Below are 20,109 nucleotides of genomic sequence, written 5' to 3' on the forward strand. Positions count from 1 at the left end.
GTCTTGAGCTAGCCTCGAGCTAGGCCCATCTCCCAGCTAGCCGAAGAGGTCTACCAGCTAATTCTTGATTTACAATAGCTCTTTTGCAAATTGGCCTGGACCCTTTTTGCCGACACGGAGCCCAGACGATCCATCACGACTGGTCTGCTGACGTAATCGTCCGAGGAGGTTTCAACAGGCTTTTCCGCCCTACATGCCTTAGATAGCTATTTTGTACTACACCCCCACACATGCAGAGACCTCACCTGGCTTAACTGGTGCCTCCAGAGACACTACCGCTCTCATCGTCACTCAATGCCTAGGTTTACCTCCACTGTACTCACATCCTACCATACCGTTGTCTGTACAATACACCATGAATCTATTCCACCATGCCCAGAAATCTGCTCTTTTTATTCTCTGTTCCCAACGCACTAGACGACCAGTTCTCATAGCCATTAGTCGTACCCTTATCCTACTCCTCCTCTGTTCCTCTGGTGATGTAGAATTTAACCCAGGCCCTCTAGCCCCCAGCACCACACCTATTCCCAGGCCCCAGGCACTCTCATTTGTTGACTTCTGTAACTGTAAAAGCCTTGGTTTCATGCATGCTAACATCAGAAGCCTCCTCCCAACCCTGATGTCCTAGCCGTGTCTGAATCCTGGTTTGGGAAGGCCACTAAAAATTCTGAAATTTCCATCCCAAACTACAACATTTTCCGACAAGATAGAGCTGCCAAACTCTACTGAGTTCTGTCATACTGTTATTGACTGTACGTTTGTTTATCCCATGTGTAACTCTGTGTTGTTTTTGTCGCACTGCTTTGCTTCATCTTGGCTAGGTCGCAGTTATAAATGAGAACTTGTTCTCAACTGGCCTACCTGGTTAAATAAAGGTGAAATAAAATAAAAAACATTTTTTAAATACCTGTAGCAAGACCCACAGGTTGATGCTTATTTATAAAACCCTCTTAGGCCTCACTCCCCCCTATCTGAGATATCTACTGCAGCCCTCATCCTCCACATACAATACTCATTCTGCCAGTCACATTCTGTTTAAGGTCCCCAAAGCACACACATCCCTGGGTCGCTCGTCTTTTCAGTTTGCTGCAACTAATGACTGGAACAAGCTGCAACAAACACTCAAAGCTGATAGTTTTTTTCTCAATCTCTTCATTCAAAGACTCAATCATGGACACTCTTACTGACACTTGTGGCTGCTTTTCGTGATGTATTGTTGTCTCTATCTTCTTGCCCTTGGTGCTGTTGTCTGTGCCCAATAATGTTTGTACCCTGTGCTGCTGCCATGTTGTGATGCTACCATGTTGTTGTCATCTTGTGTTGCTACCATGCTGTGTTGTCATGTGTTGCTGCCATGCTATGTTGTGTTGTCTCCCTTGTCGTGATGTGTTTTTTGTCCTATATTTTTATTTAATTTATTTTTATTTTTAATCCAAGCCCCCATCCCCGCAGAAGGCCTTTTGCTGTTTGGTAGGCCATCATTATAAATCAGAATTTGTTCTTAACTGACTTGCCTAGTTAAATAAAGGTTAAATAAAAATAAATAAATACAATTTCTCTCATAGATGAGATGTGCTGGTTCACTTGCTTATTCAAAATGATTTAAGATCGTAAGAAGGCATCCAAAGCTTTTGTTGCAATTTCCGGTACCATCTTTTACTATAGGTAATGATGAGAAGTGACAAGTTGAATCATTCAAACCGTTATACAGTCTCCTTGTTTTGTAATTCCTCCACATTTCCACCCCCTCAACATCTGTGTCTTTCCATTTTTGGGCCTACCCCCAAATCTGGCACATTCTCCTTGTCTGCCCTTTTCGGATTGACACGTTAAACAAGTCTCAGGCCTGTGTCGATCCCCCTCATCGACCCTGTGGCATTTGCCAGACTAGATGCAAATAGACAGATATCATATAGTGCTGTGTGTGCAGGAAAAGTCCGGGCGGAGAGGCAAATACTGAGTATGGCCCCGGGTAGAGGAGCCTGTCAACTCAACATAGCCTTCTCAAAGCCCAGCTAGTGGGTCAGTGTGACAGATCACCAGGGCTCAGTCCTCCCCTGGGACAGTACAAGTGAGATGAATAATGCGAGGGCCCTCTGAAACACACACACTGGCACATGCTCTCACGTGTGCTCACATTGCCACATACACACACGGGTGCTCATGCTCAGAAAAACATGCTCAAATCCGCAATCACATGCACTCACTCAGACAGAAGCATGTGCACAGTCACGCACATACAGATACGCACGCACACATATATATGCACACATACAGATCCCCACACACACACAGTTGCAAACAAATAGACAATCTGACAAGCAGACAGGCAGATTTGCAAGACAGTATTTTATGTGTTGCATCCGAGATTGACTGAATAATTTTTTAACTCACTAAAATGACATTCAACTATTTCTTGCTGATTAACATGCACATATAACCTGAAAGACACATACACTGTCTTGATTTAACAACCCTCTACAATATTTCAACAATTCTTCTCGCACAATGAGTCAATTTACAAGTATTCCTTTAAATAATGTTTTGTTTTATTCTAACATCCCCCTAATGATTGTGAACCCCTTTGCGACGATTTGAGGTTAATTTATCTTACCTTGACACGACTGAACTTCAGAGTCTCCCCTCTTAAAGTCTCCCTGGTTGCCCACTGAAGTGGCAGATTACCTTCACAAATGGGAACGCAAGACACCTTCTCTGGACCTTTACCCTGTACCCTGGCCCCAGAGAATATAGGCTAGTTTTGGAAAAATCTATCCCTCTTGCTTTTCAAGGGTGTTTCAGATGTAAAGGGTCAGATGGGGAACTGTTAAATAGAAATCTAATTAGGTGATTGTGCTTGAGGGAGCTGCTCAATAAACACACTCTCTCTCATTCAATATGCTTTAATGGAATGAATAAAAAGGTTAATGTTGCCAAAGCAAAGTGATACACACAATTCTGAAAACAACATAGTAGCTATAATACAAAAATATAGAAAATAGTATGGTTTTCTACACCAGCTTCAAACAGCTGAAACAACAATATTTGCGGTTATGGAAAATTCACTACATTACCAAAAGTATGTGGACACCTGATGGTCGAACATCTCATTCCACACTCAGGGGCATTATTATGGAGTTGGTCACCATTTGCTGCTTTAACAGCCTCCACTCTTCTGGGAAGACTTTCCACTAGATGCTGGGACTTGCTTCCATTCAGCCACAAGAGCAATAGTGAGGTCAGGCACTGATGTTGGGAGATTAGGCCTGGCTTGCAATCGACGTTCCAATTTATCCCAAAGGTGTTCGATGGGGTTGAGGTCAGGCTCTATGCGGGCCAGTCAAGTTCTTTCACACTGATTTCGACAAACCATTTCTGTATGCACCTCCCTTTGTGCACAGGGGCATTTTCATGCTGAAACAGGAAAGGTACTTCCCCAAACTGTTGACACCAAGTTGGAAACACAGTATGGTCTAGAATGTAATTGTATGCTGTTGTGTTAAGATTTCCCTTCACTAGAACTAGCCTAAACCATAAAAATATTCCCAGACCATTATTCCTCCTCCACCAAACTTTACAGTTGGAACCATCCATTGGGGTCGGTAATGTTCTCCTGGCATCCGCCAAACTGAGATTCGTCCGTCGGACTGTCAAATGGTGAAACGTGATTCATCACTCCAGAGAATGCATTTCCACTGCTCCAGTCCAATGGCAGGGAGCAGCTCATGGTGATCTTAGGCTTGTGTACGGCTATGGAAACCCATTTCATGAAGCTCCCGACGAACAGTTTTTGTGCTGATGTTGCTTTTAGAGGCAGTTTGGAACTCGGCAGTGAGTTTTGCAACCGAGAACAGAAGATTTTTACACGCTACGCGGTTTAGCACTCGGCAGTCCCATTCTGTGAGCTTGTGAGACCTACCACTTCGTAGCTGAGGCGTTGTTGCTCCTAGACGTTTCCACTTCACAATAACAGCACTTATCGTTGACCGGGGCAGCTCTAGCAGGGCAGAAATTTGACGAACTGACTTGTTGGAAAGGTGTCATTCTATGACAGTGCCACGTTAAAAGTCACTGAGCTCTTCAGTAAGGCCATTCTACTGCCAATATTTGTCTATGGAGATTGCATGGCTGTGTGCTCGATTTTTTTACACCTATCAGCACAGGTGTGGCTGAAATAGCCGAATCCACTGATTTGAAGGTGTGTTCACATACTGTTGCTAGATGAAATCTCTCTGATATACTGCCCAACTAACCATTTAACTCCAGTGCTTCCAACAGTTCGGTCAAGTTGGCTGGATGTCCTTTGGGTGGTGAACCATTATTGATACACACGGGAAACTGTTTAATATTAAAAACCCAGCAGGGTCGCAGTTCTTGACATAGTCAAACCGGAGCGCCTGGCATCTACTACCATACCTCGTTCAAAGGCACTTAAATCTTTTGTCTTGCCCATTCATACCCTGAAAGGCACACATACACCATCATGTCTCAATTGTCCCAAGGCTTAAAAATCCTGATTTAAACTTCCCCTTCATTTTATTAAAAAAAAATTATTTCACCCTTATTTAGCCAGGTTGGCAAGTTGAGAACAAGTTCTCATTTACAACTGTGACCTGGCCAAGAATAAAGCAAAGCAGTTCATCACAAACAACAACACAGAGTTACACATGGAATAAACAAAACATACAGTCAATAATACAGTTGAAGAAAATCTATATACAGTGTGTGCAAATGAGGTAAGAAAAAGGAGGTAAGGCAATAAATAGGCCATGGTGGCGAAGTAATTACAATATACCAATTAGACACTAGAGTGATTAATGTGCAGAAGAGGAATGTGCAAGTAGAGATACAGGGGTGCAAAGGAGCAAGATAAATAAATAAATACAGTATCGGGATGAGGTAGTTGGATGGGAAATTTACAGATGGGCTATGTACAGGTGCAGTGATCTGTGAGCTGTTCAGATAACTGGTGCTTAAAGCTAGTGAGGGAGATATGAGTCTCCAGCTTCAGTGATTTTTGCAATTCATTCCAGTCATTGGCAGCAGAGAACTGGAAGGAAAGGCGGCCAAAGGGGGAATTGGCTTTGGGGGTGACTAGAGAGATATACCTGCTGGAGCGCGTGCTACGGGTGGGTGCTGCTATGGTGACCAGTGAGCTGAGATAAGGCGGGGCCTTACCTATCAGAGACTTGTAGATGACCTGAAGCCAGTGGGTTTGGTGACGAGTATGAAGCGAGGGCCAGCCAACGAGAGTGTACAGGTCCTAGTGGTGGGTAGTATATGGGGCTTTGGTGACAAAACGGATGGCACTGGGATAGACTGCATCCAATTTGTTGAGTAGAGTGTTGGGGGCTATTTTGTAAATGACATCGCCGAAGTCGAGGATCGGTAGGATGGTCAGTTTTACAAGGGTATGTTTGGCAGCATGAGTAAAGGATGCTTTGTTGCAAAATAGGAAGCCGATTCTAGATTTAGACACCTAGGTATTTGTAGTTGTCCACATATTCTAAGTCAGAACCGTGTAGTTAACAGAGTAGTGATGCTGGGCGGACGGGCAGGTGTGGGCAGCGATCGGTTGAAGAGCATGCATTTAGTTTTACTTGCATTTAAGAGCAGTTGGAGGCCGCGGAAGGAGAGTTGTATGGCATTGAAGCTCGTCTGGAGGTTAGTTAACACAGTGTCCAAAGAAGGCCCAGAAGTATACAGAATGGTGTCGTCTGCATAGAGGTGGATCAAAGAATCACCAGCAGCAAGAATTCTTTAATCTGCATTGATTTAGATTTAACAGTGACATCAATAAGGGATCATAGCTTTCACCTGGATTCACCTGGTCAGTCTATGGATTCACCTGGTCAGTCTTTTTCATAGAAAAAGCAGGTATTCGTAATGTTTTTTTTACTCAGTGTATATTAAGGATTAGCCCCTTTTTTCAATTTTCGCCTAAAATGACATACCCAAATCTAACTGCTCAGTCCCTGAAGCAAGGATATGCATATTATTGGTACCATTTGAAAGGAAATACTTTGAAGTTTATAGAAATGTGAAAGGTATGTATTAGAATATAACACAATAGATCTGGTAAAAGATAATACAAAGAAAAAATGAATTGTTCTTTTGTAATTATTTTGTAACATCATCTTTGAAATGCAAGAGAAAGGCCATAATGTATTATTCCAGCCCAGGTGCAATTTAGATTTTGGCCAATATATGGCAGCAGTGTATGTGCAACGTTTTAGACTGATCCAATGAACCATTGTATTTCTGTTCAAAATGTTGTATCAAGACTGCCCAAATGTGCCTAATTTGTTTATTAATAACTTTTCATGTTCAAAATGTGCACTCTTCTCAAACAATAGCGTGATATTCTTTCACTGTAATAGCTACTGTAAATTGGACAGTACAGTTAGATTAATAAGAATTTAAGCTTTCTGCCAATATTAGATATGTTTATGTCCTGGGAAATGTTCTTGTTACTTACAACCTCTTGCAAATCGCATTAGCCTACGTTAGCTCAACCATCCCGTGGAAGGGACACAGATCCGAAGACATTTTAAAACAACTTGTAACTACTTGATTTCTTCCCACAAGACTTATCTTATAGAGAATCTTTCCAAGTCCAGACAAGGGAATCATGTCCTCACACACGACTCTCCAAATCTTTAGCTTTAATCATCTTTAAAAGTGTTATTGTTAGGAACAATTTGTCGGTGTGTGAACGTCGAGAGATGCATGCATATGTGTGTGGATTCCCCTTTACTCTGTGTGTGTGTGTGTTTGTGTGTGTGTGTGAAATAAATCCAGAACTGTACGAGCCTGTTGACAAGCTATAATGAGAGCTGAACGTTGGATTTTAGGAGGATTGCCTGATGTGTACCCTTTTATTTCAATCCCCCCTTCCCCTCTATAAAGAGACCCATCTGTTGTTTTACATAGTCACTTAATTGAATATCTGCAGCTAATTTGGTAAATCATAAAGTTCCCCATATTTCCCTCCATGTGCTACTCTACTCATCTGTCCGTGGCACACTGATTAAATGTGAAAATGTAATTTATCAACTAGTGCTTCAATGCTGGCGTCAATGAAATAGAATGAGGAGGTATGAATTTTCATTGCGGGGCTGTCTTGAGGTTAAGGGATGGCTGGGATAGGAATGGTGGCTCATGTAAATTCATCCTCGTGTCTTGATTTCCTTCCTCTCTGGCAGCTCATTCACTCTATCAGCGTGGTGGATAGGGACGAGCCGCAGTTGGGCCACCGCTACTACTTCACCCTGGCGCCGGAGGCATCCAACAACCGCCACTTCACCCTGTGGGATGTCAAAGGTAAGAGGTCAAAAGTTATAGGTCAGAGGTCATACAGTTGTTACAGAGCGACTCTGAAGGTCATTTTGAGGGATGATACTGGACATCCCCGTGCAATGCCTCAGAGGATTTTGAGCTGCCCATGTATGAGTGGAAGCTGTTAGAGTATGCTTTGTCATATGTGAAATGAATGAGTCAAACTGTGTAGCATGAAAAGGTTATTGAACATACTGTGAAATATGTGTAGCTAGAAAGGTATGTGTGTATGATGCAGTATATGGACATACTGTTCTGCTTAATTAATGTAAGTGCCCCTACATTATGAAACACAACGTAAGGACATCAATTTTCTAGTGGTGACTTTGGAGTGGACCCAAACCTTTTTCTTTTTGTTGTTGTTGCAAAACGCTGACTCCATGGAGCCAAGTGGGATGACATGTTAGCAAGCAAATCCCTCTTTGGAAATGGGTACCTAAGTGGATGTGACGTGTGGCCAAATCAAGATTGATCTGACATGGTGAAAATGTCAGAGGAGCGAGCCAGGGAAATGTCAGAGGAGGCTGTGGCGTGGCCTGGTGTAGCACAGTCACATGCCTGGGCAGGGGGGCCTGGGTACTGGGAAACACGGGCTCAGCGTCTGCATGAGTCGACTCACCCCTCCGCCCACATACACACACAGACTCACGCATATACGCAGAGACACAGGCAAGCACACAAATGCACATGCATTGACACAGGCTATTTGAACTAATCACACGCGTATATACACACAGACAAACCTATATGCTGGCAGCACACACACACACACACACACACACACACACACACACACACACACACACACACACACACACACACACACATAAATACACACACACAAACACAATATGTGCTCAGCAGTATGTGTGCTCTCACACAGAGACACAGTGGCTCAGACCTTTTATCCTCCCACCTATTTTTTCCACTGTTCTTTAGTTTTCATGGACACATTTGTCAACCTGTCAGATTGGATCTGTCACTTTCTCTTTTCACCATCACGGCTTCACATTCCATTCTGTTTTCAAGATTTGACACATGAAGACAAACAGGCACTTTTTTTTCATTCCTCCAAACTTTTTAGGTATTTTTGGAAGTCTGCAAAGCTTAATCTTCGCCATTGAAGAAGCAAAGGTCTACAGTTATCGCAAAAATTTGTTATAAAGCTTGTAAAAGAAGTGTGTTTTGTTTTGTCAAATCAGTTGTTGTTACTGTTAATAAGTCATTTTTAATTTACTAATCTGATTCATGTAAATTAACATGACATTCAAAAAAACGACTCCAATAAAACACGCATAATTAGCTTATACATTCCCCTGTCGGCTCATAAAATATCTAAAAATACACTGTTTAGAACGCACTTGTCAATGCACCTATTAGTGCAATGAAATTTCACTTTATTTTCGATGGGTTTAAGATGGTATGGATACTTTCTGGTACTTACCTCAAGTAATTTAACACGATTGGTAATTCCTTAATGCTTTGTCAATGAATCTCAAAGTGAAATGAATATTGAAATTATTAGGTAATTATTTTGAACCAAACCAACATTTGTTATTGAAGTAGAAGTCCTGGGAGTGCATTCTGACGAAGAACAGCAAAGGTAATACAATTTTTCTTATAGTAAATCTGACTTTGGTGAGGGCTAAACTTGGTGGGTGTCTAAATAGCTAGCCCGTGATGGCTGGGCTATCTACTCAGAATGTTGAAAAATGTGCTTTCACCGAAAAGCTATTTTAAAATCGCACATAGCGATTGCATAAAGGAGTTCTGTATCTATAATTCTTAAAATAATTGGTATGTATTTTGTGAACGTTTATCGTGAGTAATTTAGTAAATTCACCGGAGGTTGCGGTGGGTATGCTAGTTCTGAACGTCACATGCTAATGTAAAAAGCTGGTTTTTGATATAAATATGAACTTGATTGAACAAAACATGCATGTATTGTATAACATAATGTCCTAGGATTGTTATCTGATGAAGATCATCAAAGGTTAGTGCTGCATTTAGCTGTGGTTTGGGTTTATGTGACATTATATGCTAGCTTGAAAAATGGGTGTCTGATTATTTCTGGCTGGGTACTCTGCTGACATAATCTAATGTTTTGCTTTCATTGTAAAGCCTTTTTGAAATCGGACAGTGTGGTTAGATTAACGAGAGTCTTGTCTTTAAAATTGTGTAAAATAGTGATATGTTTGAGAAATTGAAGTAATAGCATTTCTAAGGTATTTGAATAACGCGCCACGGGATTCCACTGGCTGTTGAGTAGGTGGGACGATTTCGTCCCACCTACCCTAGAGAGGTTTTAAGAACAAGACAAAACTAGATGAAACGAGCCACGTACGATTCCCCACATGGCAGCTTCTTGACAAATACCTATCTGCGCAGAGGCAAATCTATTTCTCAGGTAGCACCTCATTTCTTTATTCATACAGAATTATCTTGTTCTCTGACTTGTCTGCCTGTGTAGGATTTTCAGACTATAAAATTGGAACACTATAATGGACATTGGCATACCGGCAACATGACTATGCAGGACGGCAATTCAACCGCCACGTTATGAAGGTCTATGACATAGGCCACTCTAGTATTATCTCATATACAGTATTATATCTCTATGTTACAGATAACCCTGCAGGGATTTGAACCCAGCGGTTGGGCTTCAACCGCCAACAGCAGATAGTTATGAAGGTCTATGTATGACATAGGCCACTGGTTTAACCTCTCTGGGCTAGGCGGGACGAATTCGCCCCACCTACGTAACAGCCAGTGGAATCCCGTGGCGCGTTATTCAAAAACCTTAAAAATCCTATTACTTCAATTTCTCAAACATATGACTATTTTACAGCTATTTAAAGACAAGACTCTCGTTAATCTAACCACACTGTCCGATTTCAAAAAGGCTTTACAACGAAAGCAAAACATTAGATTATGTCAGCAGAGTACCAAGCCAGAAATAATCAGACACCCATTTTTCAAGCTAGCATATAATGTCACAAAAACCCAGAAGACAGCTAAATGCAGCACTAACCTTTGATGATCTTCATCAGATGACAACCCTAGGACATTATGTTATACAATACATGCATGTTTTGTTCAATCAAGTTCATATTTATATCAAAAACCAGCTTTTTACATTAGCATGTGACGTTCAGAACTAGCATACCCCCCGCAAACTTCCGGGGAATTCGCTAACATTTTACTAAATTACTCACGATAAACGTTCACAAAAAGCATAACAATTATTTTAAGAATTATAGATACAGACCTCCTCTATGCACTCGATATGTCCGATTTTAAAATAGCTTTTTGGTGAAAGCACATTTTGCAATATTCTAAGTACATTGCCCAGGCATCACGGGCTAGCTATTTAGACACCCGGCAAGTTTAGCACTCACCATAATCATATTTACTATTATAAAAGTTTGATTACCTTTTGTTGTCTTCGTCAGAATGCACTCCCAGGACTGCTACTTCAATAACAAATGTTGGTTTGGTCCAAAATAATCCATCGTTATATCTGAATAGCGGCGTTTTGTTCGTGCGTTCCAGACACTATCCGAAATGGTAAAGAAGGGTCGAGCGCATGGCGCAATTCGTGACAAAAAAATTCTAAATATTCCATTACCGTACTTCGAAGCATGTCAACCGCTGTTTAAAATACATTTTTATGCAATTTTTCTCGTAGAAAAGCGATAATATTCCGACCGGGAATCTCCTTTTCGGCAAACAGAGGAAAAAATCACAAAGACGGGGGCGGTCAGGTCATGCGCCTAAGCCCAGAGTCCCTTGATCGGCCACTTGAGAAAGGCGATAATGTGTTTCAGCCTGGGGCTGGGATGACGACAATCAGGTTTTTCCCGGGCTCTGAGCGCCTATGGACGACGTAGGAAGTGTCACGTTAGAGCAGAGATCCTTAGTAAAAGATAGAGATGGCAAAGAAGTTCCAGAAATGGTCAGACAGGCCACTTCCTGTAAAGGAATCTCTCAGGTTTTGACCTGCCATTTGAGTTCTGTTATACTCAGAGACACCATTCAAACAGTTTTAGAAACTTTAGGGTGTTTTCTATCCATATGTAATAAGTATCTGCATATTCTAGTTTTTGGGTAGGAGTGGTAACCAGATTAAATCGGGTATGTTTTTTATCCAGCCGTGTCAATACTGCCCCCTAGCCCTAACAGGATAATATTGTATCTCTTTGTTCCAGACAATACTGCGGGAATCCGGACACAGCGCTCAGGCTTCAACCGCCACGAGCAGAACGTCTACCTTCTGCCTATCCTGGTAGTGGATAGCGGGCCTCCCGCCCTGAGCTCCACGGGCACCCTGACCATCCACGTGTGTGGCTGTGATCCGGAGGGCACCATCCAGTCCTGCAATGCCACCGCCTACGCCATTAGCACCTCACTCAGTCCCGGGGCCCTCATAGCCCTACTGGTCTGCATGCTCATACTCATAGGTAAGCATGGAACAAAGTGAAAGTTTAACTGAGTTCCTTCAAATTTAGCTGCGCTTGATTGAGCATGCCTGGCATAAAATAACCAACAGCATAGTCCTAAAAGTGCCCCGTCCATTTGGCACTGTAGGAAATCAAATGCTCAAAGTATTTGGAAAGGAAAACAAATGTTATTTGAATCTAGGTCTGCAATCATCTGTTTTAGCTCCAAAATAAGTGAGCACTTGGGTAAAGAAACTATTTAAAACAAACAACACGTTGACCTGTTGGTCTGCTTGTACGGTTTTTGGACAAAATAATTGCACACTTGTTGGGATATTTTTTTTATATTTACTGAGTCACAAATTAATGAAACCGCCCTTCTGGTGGAATAAGTCAACTGTAAAGACACAATCTGGAGATAGGATCAAATTGAAAGATACAGATTTTTCGGTAAACATAGGATTAACTATGTTTACAACTGCCATTAATAAAGGAAAGACATCTGCTCTGGATGATCTGATAGGGGTCTATCAGGACACAGAACAATATTTTTGTTTTAGTACAGAAGAGAAGTAGACAAATATATACAGTATAGGGAATACAGGTATAAGTATGTGGCATATATGAGTAAATGGGAATAATTCAAAACAATGTGAATAATACAGTATAGGGACTGTAAAACCAAAGTACAGTCTACATCTACAGCTGTATCCTTCATTCATGAATGTCATGTATCTATGATTTGTTTTCTATTTTCTGTCACAATTTTCCATATTTTTCCTCCAACGAGTGACATTGCAGTCGGGCAACTCTCAACCCCCTTTCATTAGCTTTTTTTCCCCAAGTGGATAGTACATACAATAGTTGGACTTTAGGGGAGGGGGAGCTGAATGGTGAGAGTGGGAGGCCTAGTAGAAAGAGGGTGGGGGGGGCTGCCCCAGCACTCACGTCTCCCTGGAACGACGCTCTTTAAATAGACAAGGCGTTCCAGACGTTCTCAGATACCAGCATTCACACACACACAACTCTCAGCAGAAGTGCTAGGCGAGAAAATATGTTTTATTGTCATCTTTGAAAGTTTAACGAGTTGCATTAAATTCTTGCCTCATCAATACTGGCTGCGGTTGAAACGTAAGCAATGTACGTCATCGTCAGTTAATTTTTTTCTTACTTTGCTAACATGTGTTTCACATCTCGTTTGTTTTGAATGATTGATGAACAGGCTGGGGTTTCAACCCAAATGGCACCCTGTTCCAGGGCCCATAGGGCTCTGGTCAAGTAGTGCACTAGAGAATAGGATGCCATTTGAGATTTACCTTGGGCCATCCAGTATCTCTGAATCAGGGAGGGAGTATTGTTTTTAGGGTAGTTTTGATGTAATTTCTTTATTAACTTAAGCGTAGTAAGCTTCCAAATGAACCTATATTTTATTAATTGTTTTTTTTGCATCACTGCCTGGTATGGCAACTGCTCGGCCTCTGACTGCAAGGCACTACAGAGGGTAGTGCGAACCGCCCAGTACATCACTGGGGCCAAGCTTCCAGCCATCCAGAACCTCTATACCAGGCGGTGTCAGAGGAAGGCCCTAAAAATTGTCAAAGATTCCAGCCACCAAAGTCATAGACTGTTCTCTCTGCTACCGCACAGCAAGCGGTACTGGAGCACCAAGTCTAGGTCCAAGAGGCTTCTAAACAGCTCCTATACCCCCAAGCTATAAGACTCCTGAACATCTAATAAAATGGATACTCAGACTATTTGCATTGCCCCCCCCATTTTACATCGCTGCTACTCTCTGTTGTTATCATCTATGCATAGTCACTTTAATAACTCTACCTACATGTACATATTACCTCAATTACCTCGACTAACCAGTGCCCCCCGCACATTGATTCTGTACCGGTACCCCCCTGTATATAGTCTCGCTATTGTTATTTTACTGCTGCTCCTTAATTACTTGTTACTTTTATTTCTTATTCTTATTCATATTTATATCTATTTTTTAAACCGCATTGTTGGTTAGGGGCTCGTAAGTAAGAATTTCACTGTAAGGTTTACACATGTTGTATTCGGCGCATGTGACTAATAAAATTTGATTTGATTTGATTTTAAACGCCTTTTGGCCCTCAACCATGATGTAAAAACCTGAAGCAGGCAAGCTTAACTATAAAAAGCACTGGTTAAAAAGTACTGTGTTTTGTGGTAATATAGCTGTACCACCTCAACGGGTAATTTAAATTCAGGAATTAAACAGACATTTTAATTCCAGTTTTCCCCAATGTATTTAAATGTCGAATTAGAATATCAGTGTACTTCCTAAATTAACTCAATTGAAATGGCACTTACCCTAAGCCTGCTATCTCAGTAACGTTCCTGTCTTCAAAAACTAGCTGTCCATAAAATTGCCCATTATTTAGAGGAAAATTAGATATAAAATATGATGTGGTGTATGTTCGGTGAAGCAGGTGGTGAGTAGCCTAAGATGAAATTGAAAAAAACATTGATATGTCATTATTAAACTCCCATTTACTGTTTGCAGTGTAATTCTGCCAATACCTCGGCTGATTTTCACCCATTTGAAACGATCGCAGTTCAAGTGATGTCAGATACACACAAATTAATATTGACTGATTGATATTCATTGGTAGAAAATGGAAACAACACCTATATTAAGTGGCTAGTGCTCTAAGCAGCTCCAAGCCCACTGAGGTATTGCCAATTATAGTGGAGGTCCTAGGCTGGGAGAGAGCTGAGCTGAGCTCAAGGGAATGAGAACGGACAGCGTGTGTTTAACAGCCACCTTGTGTGTTAATGGGCGATATGGATTGGAGCAAAACGACTGACTTACCTGTGTGTCGGCCTTGACTTCCCAACGATCCACCCACAGAACACACACAAAGAGCGCAGAAAACACACACACACACACACACACACACACACACACACACACAGCGTATATAACCACACACAGAGCTCACAAACAAAATGACTCCCACCAACTCGCCCGTTGATCTGTACGTGTTTGTGAGTGTGGTTGGGGGGGATAACCCAGCTCTCCGGAGGTACCCAAGCACTGTATTAGATTGTGGCATGATGAGCGAAATGAAAACACATTTCTGCCTAATTAGCAACAATCCCTCCATCAGTTAATTTAGTGGGTGACGTGATGAATCCATTTTGGCGTGGCGAGGAATCTGCGCACATCCGTACCAATTACACCCCATCTGCTGTGATGAACTCCTTGGCTCATGTAGCTAGGCGCAGCCCAAGGGTAAATTGCCCGTCTTGTCAGGACCGCTTATCGGAGCACTATGTACACAGAGAAGCAGCCACATGTTGACGGGGCAGGTACAACATGTACGCAGGACATACCATAGGCTGTGCATTATGCCATGCATAACATGCAAAATGTGACTTTGGAGATGATGTGTTATGTTACCGTCGCTGTAACACTGCAAATAACAGTAACATTGAAAGATTGAATTCATATCTCTTTAACAAGAATGAAGCAGCCAATGTATTACCTCTGATTTTCCATTTTCACTAAGATAAAATCATAACACTCTACAACACACTGTAGTATCCCCCTCGATCGTGTAGTGCTTACTATAGAATGTTGTAGTATACTGTAGAATACCATACTACAAACTGTAATATTCCTTGATCATGTAGTGCTTACTTTAGAACATTGTTGTATACTGTGTAGAATACTATACTACACACTGTACTAACCCTCAAACACGTAGTGCTTACTTTAGAAGTTTTAGATCGATTGGGACTCCAAGCTGGCTTTACTGCTACCTGCTAGCTTTATCGATGTTGTTTTGATTTGAACTGAACTGATTTGAACTGTCCTTGGCTGTCCTTGGGGAGCTCATGCCAGGAATTTCCTCAAAGGTTCCCCCTCGATCGTGTATTGCTTACTATAGAATTGTGTAGTATACTGTAGCATAATATACTCCACATTGAAGTATCCCTTGAGTGATTGATTTTATTTGACTATTTAAAAACACAATACAACCACAAATTTGGATACGATGCATTTAGAAATTTATGAGAATAACGAACTATTTTTATTGTGGTCCTAGTTCAAACATGTTACACATTTACAACTAACTCACATGAAAAAATACTATAGTATACTGTGGTCTAAATACTGTATTGAATACTATAGTATATAAATATAGTAATAATGTAGTGTTTTTGCGGACATGACTATAGCATACTATAGTATTCACTGTAGATTTTCTGCAGACTTTACTGTAGTATTTACTGTAGTCTTTTTGTGGGCATGACTGTAATATTTACTGTAGTGTTTTTGCGGACATGAATGTTGTATATAGTATTAACTGTAGGTTTTTTGCGGACATGACTGTAGTATACTATTAACCCCGCCCCGCTGAAAGGTGAATTTCTCTCCCAGTGTCTGATGGAAAGCAGACTGAATCAGGTTTTTCTCTAGGATGTTGCCTGTGCTTAGCTTTTCCTTTTATTTTTATCCTAAAAATCTTCCGAGTCTTTGCCGAAGACAAGCATACCCATAACATGATGCAGCCACCACCATGCTTCTAAGTATGAAGAGGAGTACACAGTGATGTGTTGTGTCGGATTTGCCCCAAACATAACACTCTGTTTTCAGGACATAAAGGTCATTTATTTGACATTTTTGGTAGTTTTACTTCATTGCTTGGGTGTATTGATACTCCATCCCAAACTGAATTAATAACATCATCATGCTCAAAGGGATATTCAATGAATACTTATTGACTCAAGACATTTCAGCTTTTCGTTGTTAATTATTTTGTTAAACTTTCTAAAAACATAATTCCACTTTGACAATATGGGGTATTTATTGTAGGCCAGTGACACAAAATCTAAATTTAACCATTTAAAATTCACAATGTAATACAACAAAATGTGGAAAAAGTCAAGGGGTCGGAATACTTTCTGAATGCACTCTTAATGAAAGTCATTAGTGAGCTGACCCCCTGATGGCCATCATCACATGCAGGATTAGTCAATGTTCAACGATGGAGGTGATAGCATATCAACCTCATGCTGCGTGGAACGGTAATGGCTTCAATCCCAATTATAATACTAATGGTAATAGTAGTGATGTACATATTAATCGTCATATTACTCCAAAATAGTCATGCTCTACATTGTTTGAATATTCATATCGTCATTATATTTTTATTTCCACATTTGATGAAGACTAGATTAGTGAAGATTAGTGTTGTTGTCATAGCGCTGACATTTTGTTTGGTAAGTGGTAGACAGGAAGTTTTAATTAATCAATCAATCGGAGCCCCTCCGGAATAACCATATGTCTGGAGAAGGGTGGCTACAGCTAAGTGGTAGTTTTCTAATCAGGCAGTAATTAAAATAAGTAAACTTGGATTAAAGCCCTGATAGATTTATTGGGATGGATACAGCTTTTGTTTTTCCTCCGCCTCATTAGACTATTAAGTGATCCATCTCAGTTGTTTTCCTTTTTAATTCAGACTTAATTTTTTTGTCATTAAACCCTCTGTTGGTGGAGGCCAAAACAGAAGAGCTCTGCTCTAAGTTTCTGTCTGGTTCTAACGCAGCATGTCTCACTTGAATAAGTATTGATGAACAGATCAGCCTCTATTAAGCATTTGAAAACATATTTCTGGGTGAGCAATTAGGAATTTTGCTTTGTGCACCGGTGGAGAATCAATGCCCATGCATTGGAAATGTTACCCTTCATTATTTAAGCTTCAATTTGCTGTCTTTTTTGGGTTGAAATCAAAATTGGAAAACCAGAGATGGAAAAGGAAAGGGCAAACTTTTTGCTAATAAATACAAAAAAGGCTGTTGTAATTTCATTAGCCACCCACCATTTTCACAATCCAATATTCTTCATTCATCTTGTGTTATTCCCCTTTGTGCTTGAGAGAATCTTTACAAAAGGGCAGATGTTTTTGTTCATTCGTATAATTCATTAGTCTTCGCTTCATGACGTGAAATTACTCTCTACCAGCTACTCTCTGAGAGTTTCTCCAAAAGTTCACTGGCAACTCCAGATAATAATCCAGAGCTTTGGCTCACAACTTCTGCACAGCACAGACACACTTCCTAGGCTCTGACTTCCCCACTGTTGATGTGGCTAATCCATAAACCCCTTAATCCCTAATCCCATGCTCTTTCTCCACCTCTGCAGTCCTGGTGCTGCTAATCCTGACCCTGAAGCGCCACCGCAAGGGCCAGAGCATGTCGGAGGATGAGGAGGACATGCGCGACAATGTCATCAAGTACAACGACGAGGGTGGCGGCGAGCAGGACACGCAGGCCTATGACATGAGTACCCTGCGCAACCTCTTTGACTTTCCAGAGGCCAAGAGTGGCTCGTCCGAGTCAGGCCCTGACCTACGCACGCTGCCCCAGTGGATTCAGGGACGGATGAGTGGTGACGGCGGGGCGGCCGACTTCTCCCTCTTCAAGGGCTACATCCGCAAGAAGGTGGAGCAGACAGATGGCGACCTGTCGGTGCCGCCCTACGACTCATTCCAGACGTACGCCTTTGAGGGAAACAGCTCGCCGGCCCTCTCTCTCAGCTCCATCCACACCCTGTCCACCACATCCGAGCAGGATTTCTCCTACCTCAGCGACTGGGGGCCACGCTTCAGGCAACTGGCGGGATACTATGCCCCGGGACATCCTGAGGAAGACGGCTCCTAGCAGTGTCCTCGGCCCAGACCCTTTCTCCTTTTCCATCCCCAGCACTGTATCAAGAGCCCAGTGTCAAAACTGTCCTAAAAACCACTCCTCCAACTCCCTCAGAGCAACAGAACTGAATCCCAGTCAGTGTGAGTCGGAAATCAATTTGGTCAACAACAAAAAAATCTTATTTCGAAACTTCAATTTTGACTGTTTTCAAAGACAAACATTGAGTTTTCAAACGGTTTGAAACTTCATGGTGAAAGGTGGGCTGATTAAATGAGGGATTAAAGGAGGTGTTATCCATTCACTATTCCCTTTACAGTAAGGAACAAAGGAGTATGACGTAATACAATATAAGTGGTGCGCCACAGGTTACAATACAATTACATTTTACATTTGTTTCTGGGTATTTTCTGTCTGGAGTCAAAGACTGGTTCATTTTTAGCTTTGTGAGTGTGGAGGCTCTGAGGACATTCAGAGAAATTAACGTTATGAAACTCAGCAGGGGGTTAATATGTATGTGTGATAAATATGTATTTATTTATGAACAAATATTGATGTATTTATTCCTTTTGTATTTATGTATTTATTTTGTCCATAATCACCGCACCACTTGTAACAATGGACATCAATGAAGAATGATACAGAAATATTTATTATGGTGAAAAAACCTGAGGAGAGAAGAGCTTCTGTATAAGCACGTAGCAGAGGACTTCACAAAGGTGATATTTAGGTCACAAACAACTACAGTCTTGGAAATATTTGTATTTATTTTTTAGGAACACTTTTGTAAAATAAACAACAAGACTGGAAGACGGAGCGCGACTAAAAAGAAAAGGGTCAGAGAACAAAGGATGAGTCAATTCAGTGCAAAGATTGGTTTTGCTTTGATATGCTTTCACTGTATTGTAAAGATTTCTAAGGTGTTATGAAGGATGTGGGACATTATGTGTTAACTGGGTTTTTGCTTTGCTTTTTCACCGCCATTTAAAAGGCAATAAGGCACAATCCGCACAAGTGATTCAAGACTATACTGTATGAAATGACTGTGTTTTTTTCATGGAGTTGGGTATCTGTTCATTCCAGAATTTGTGTGTGTGTGTCCAACTTGTTTTATATTCCAGAAGATTTGATTACTTTTGTTCTTTTGAGTATATTTCACATGGTGGATGAATATGTGGGGTGACAAGTACAGAAATAAGGGATGAGTAGATGGAATTCCTCCACCCAGTATCCATAACCTATTTAATGTTGATCTTAAACTTGCAAATGTATGGAAAATAAAATCAATAAATATTTAATGATTTGTTTTGTAAAAAGACTGATGGCTTTTTCTCCACATTGTAAAAACTGAGATCTTTATGATCTAATATATGTATTACATCTTATCTTACTAAGTCAAGGTTTGAGAGTCACTACAGTATTGCTAGGATACAGTTTTATCTTATCGTAGTTGATCCAATACAGTGAAACTACCCTCATAATTACGGTGGATGACACTTGTTTACTGAAGACTTGTTTCTTTTCAAGGAGCAATAATCCTGCATCCAGGAAGTGAATTGTGTAGCTTGGTTCCACTACAGTACAGTCAGAATGTGTAGGTATAATTACTGCAGAGGATGGAAGGATGCAGATTAAGGGAATTCAG

At 41.1% G+C, this 20,109-nt stretch overlaps 1 protein-coding gene across 1 annotated transcript in view; it reads left to right on the forward strand.

Annotated features, from left to right (window-relative positions):
• Positions 1-19,767, forward strand: part of LOC106565306 (cadherin-22-like) — a 138,450-nt gene extending 118,683 nt beyond the window's left edge. The window contains exons 9-11 of the mRNA XM_045691397.1: positions 7,206-7,323; positions 11,547-11,798; positions 17,962-19,767. Of these exons, the coding sequence (XP_045547353.1) occupies positions 7,206-7,323; positions 11,547-11,798; positions 17,962-18,479 (888 nt within the window). The 3' untranslated portion in view covers positions 18,480-19,767. The remainder of the gene's footprint in view (positions 1-7,205; positions 7,324-11,546; positions 11,799-17,961) is intronic.
• Positions 19,768-20,109: the final 342 nt, after the last annotated feature.

Source organism: Salmo salar, chromosome ssa12 (assembly GCF_905237065.1).
Source record: "Salmo salar chromosome ssa12, Ssal_v3.1, whole genome shotgun sequence".
NCBI lineage: Eukaryota > Metazoa > Chordata > Actinopteri > Salmoniformes > Salmonidae > Salmo > Salmo salar.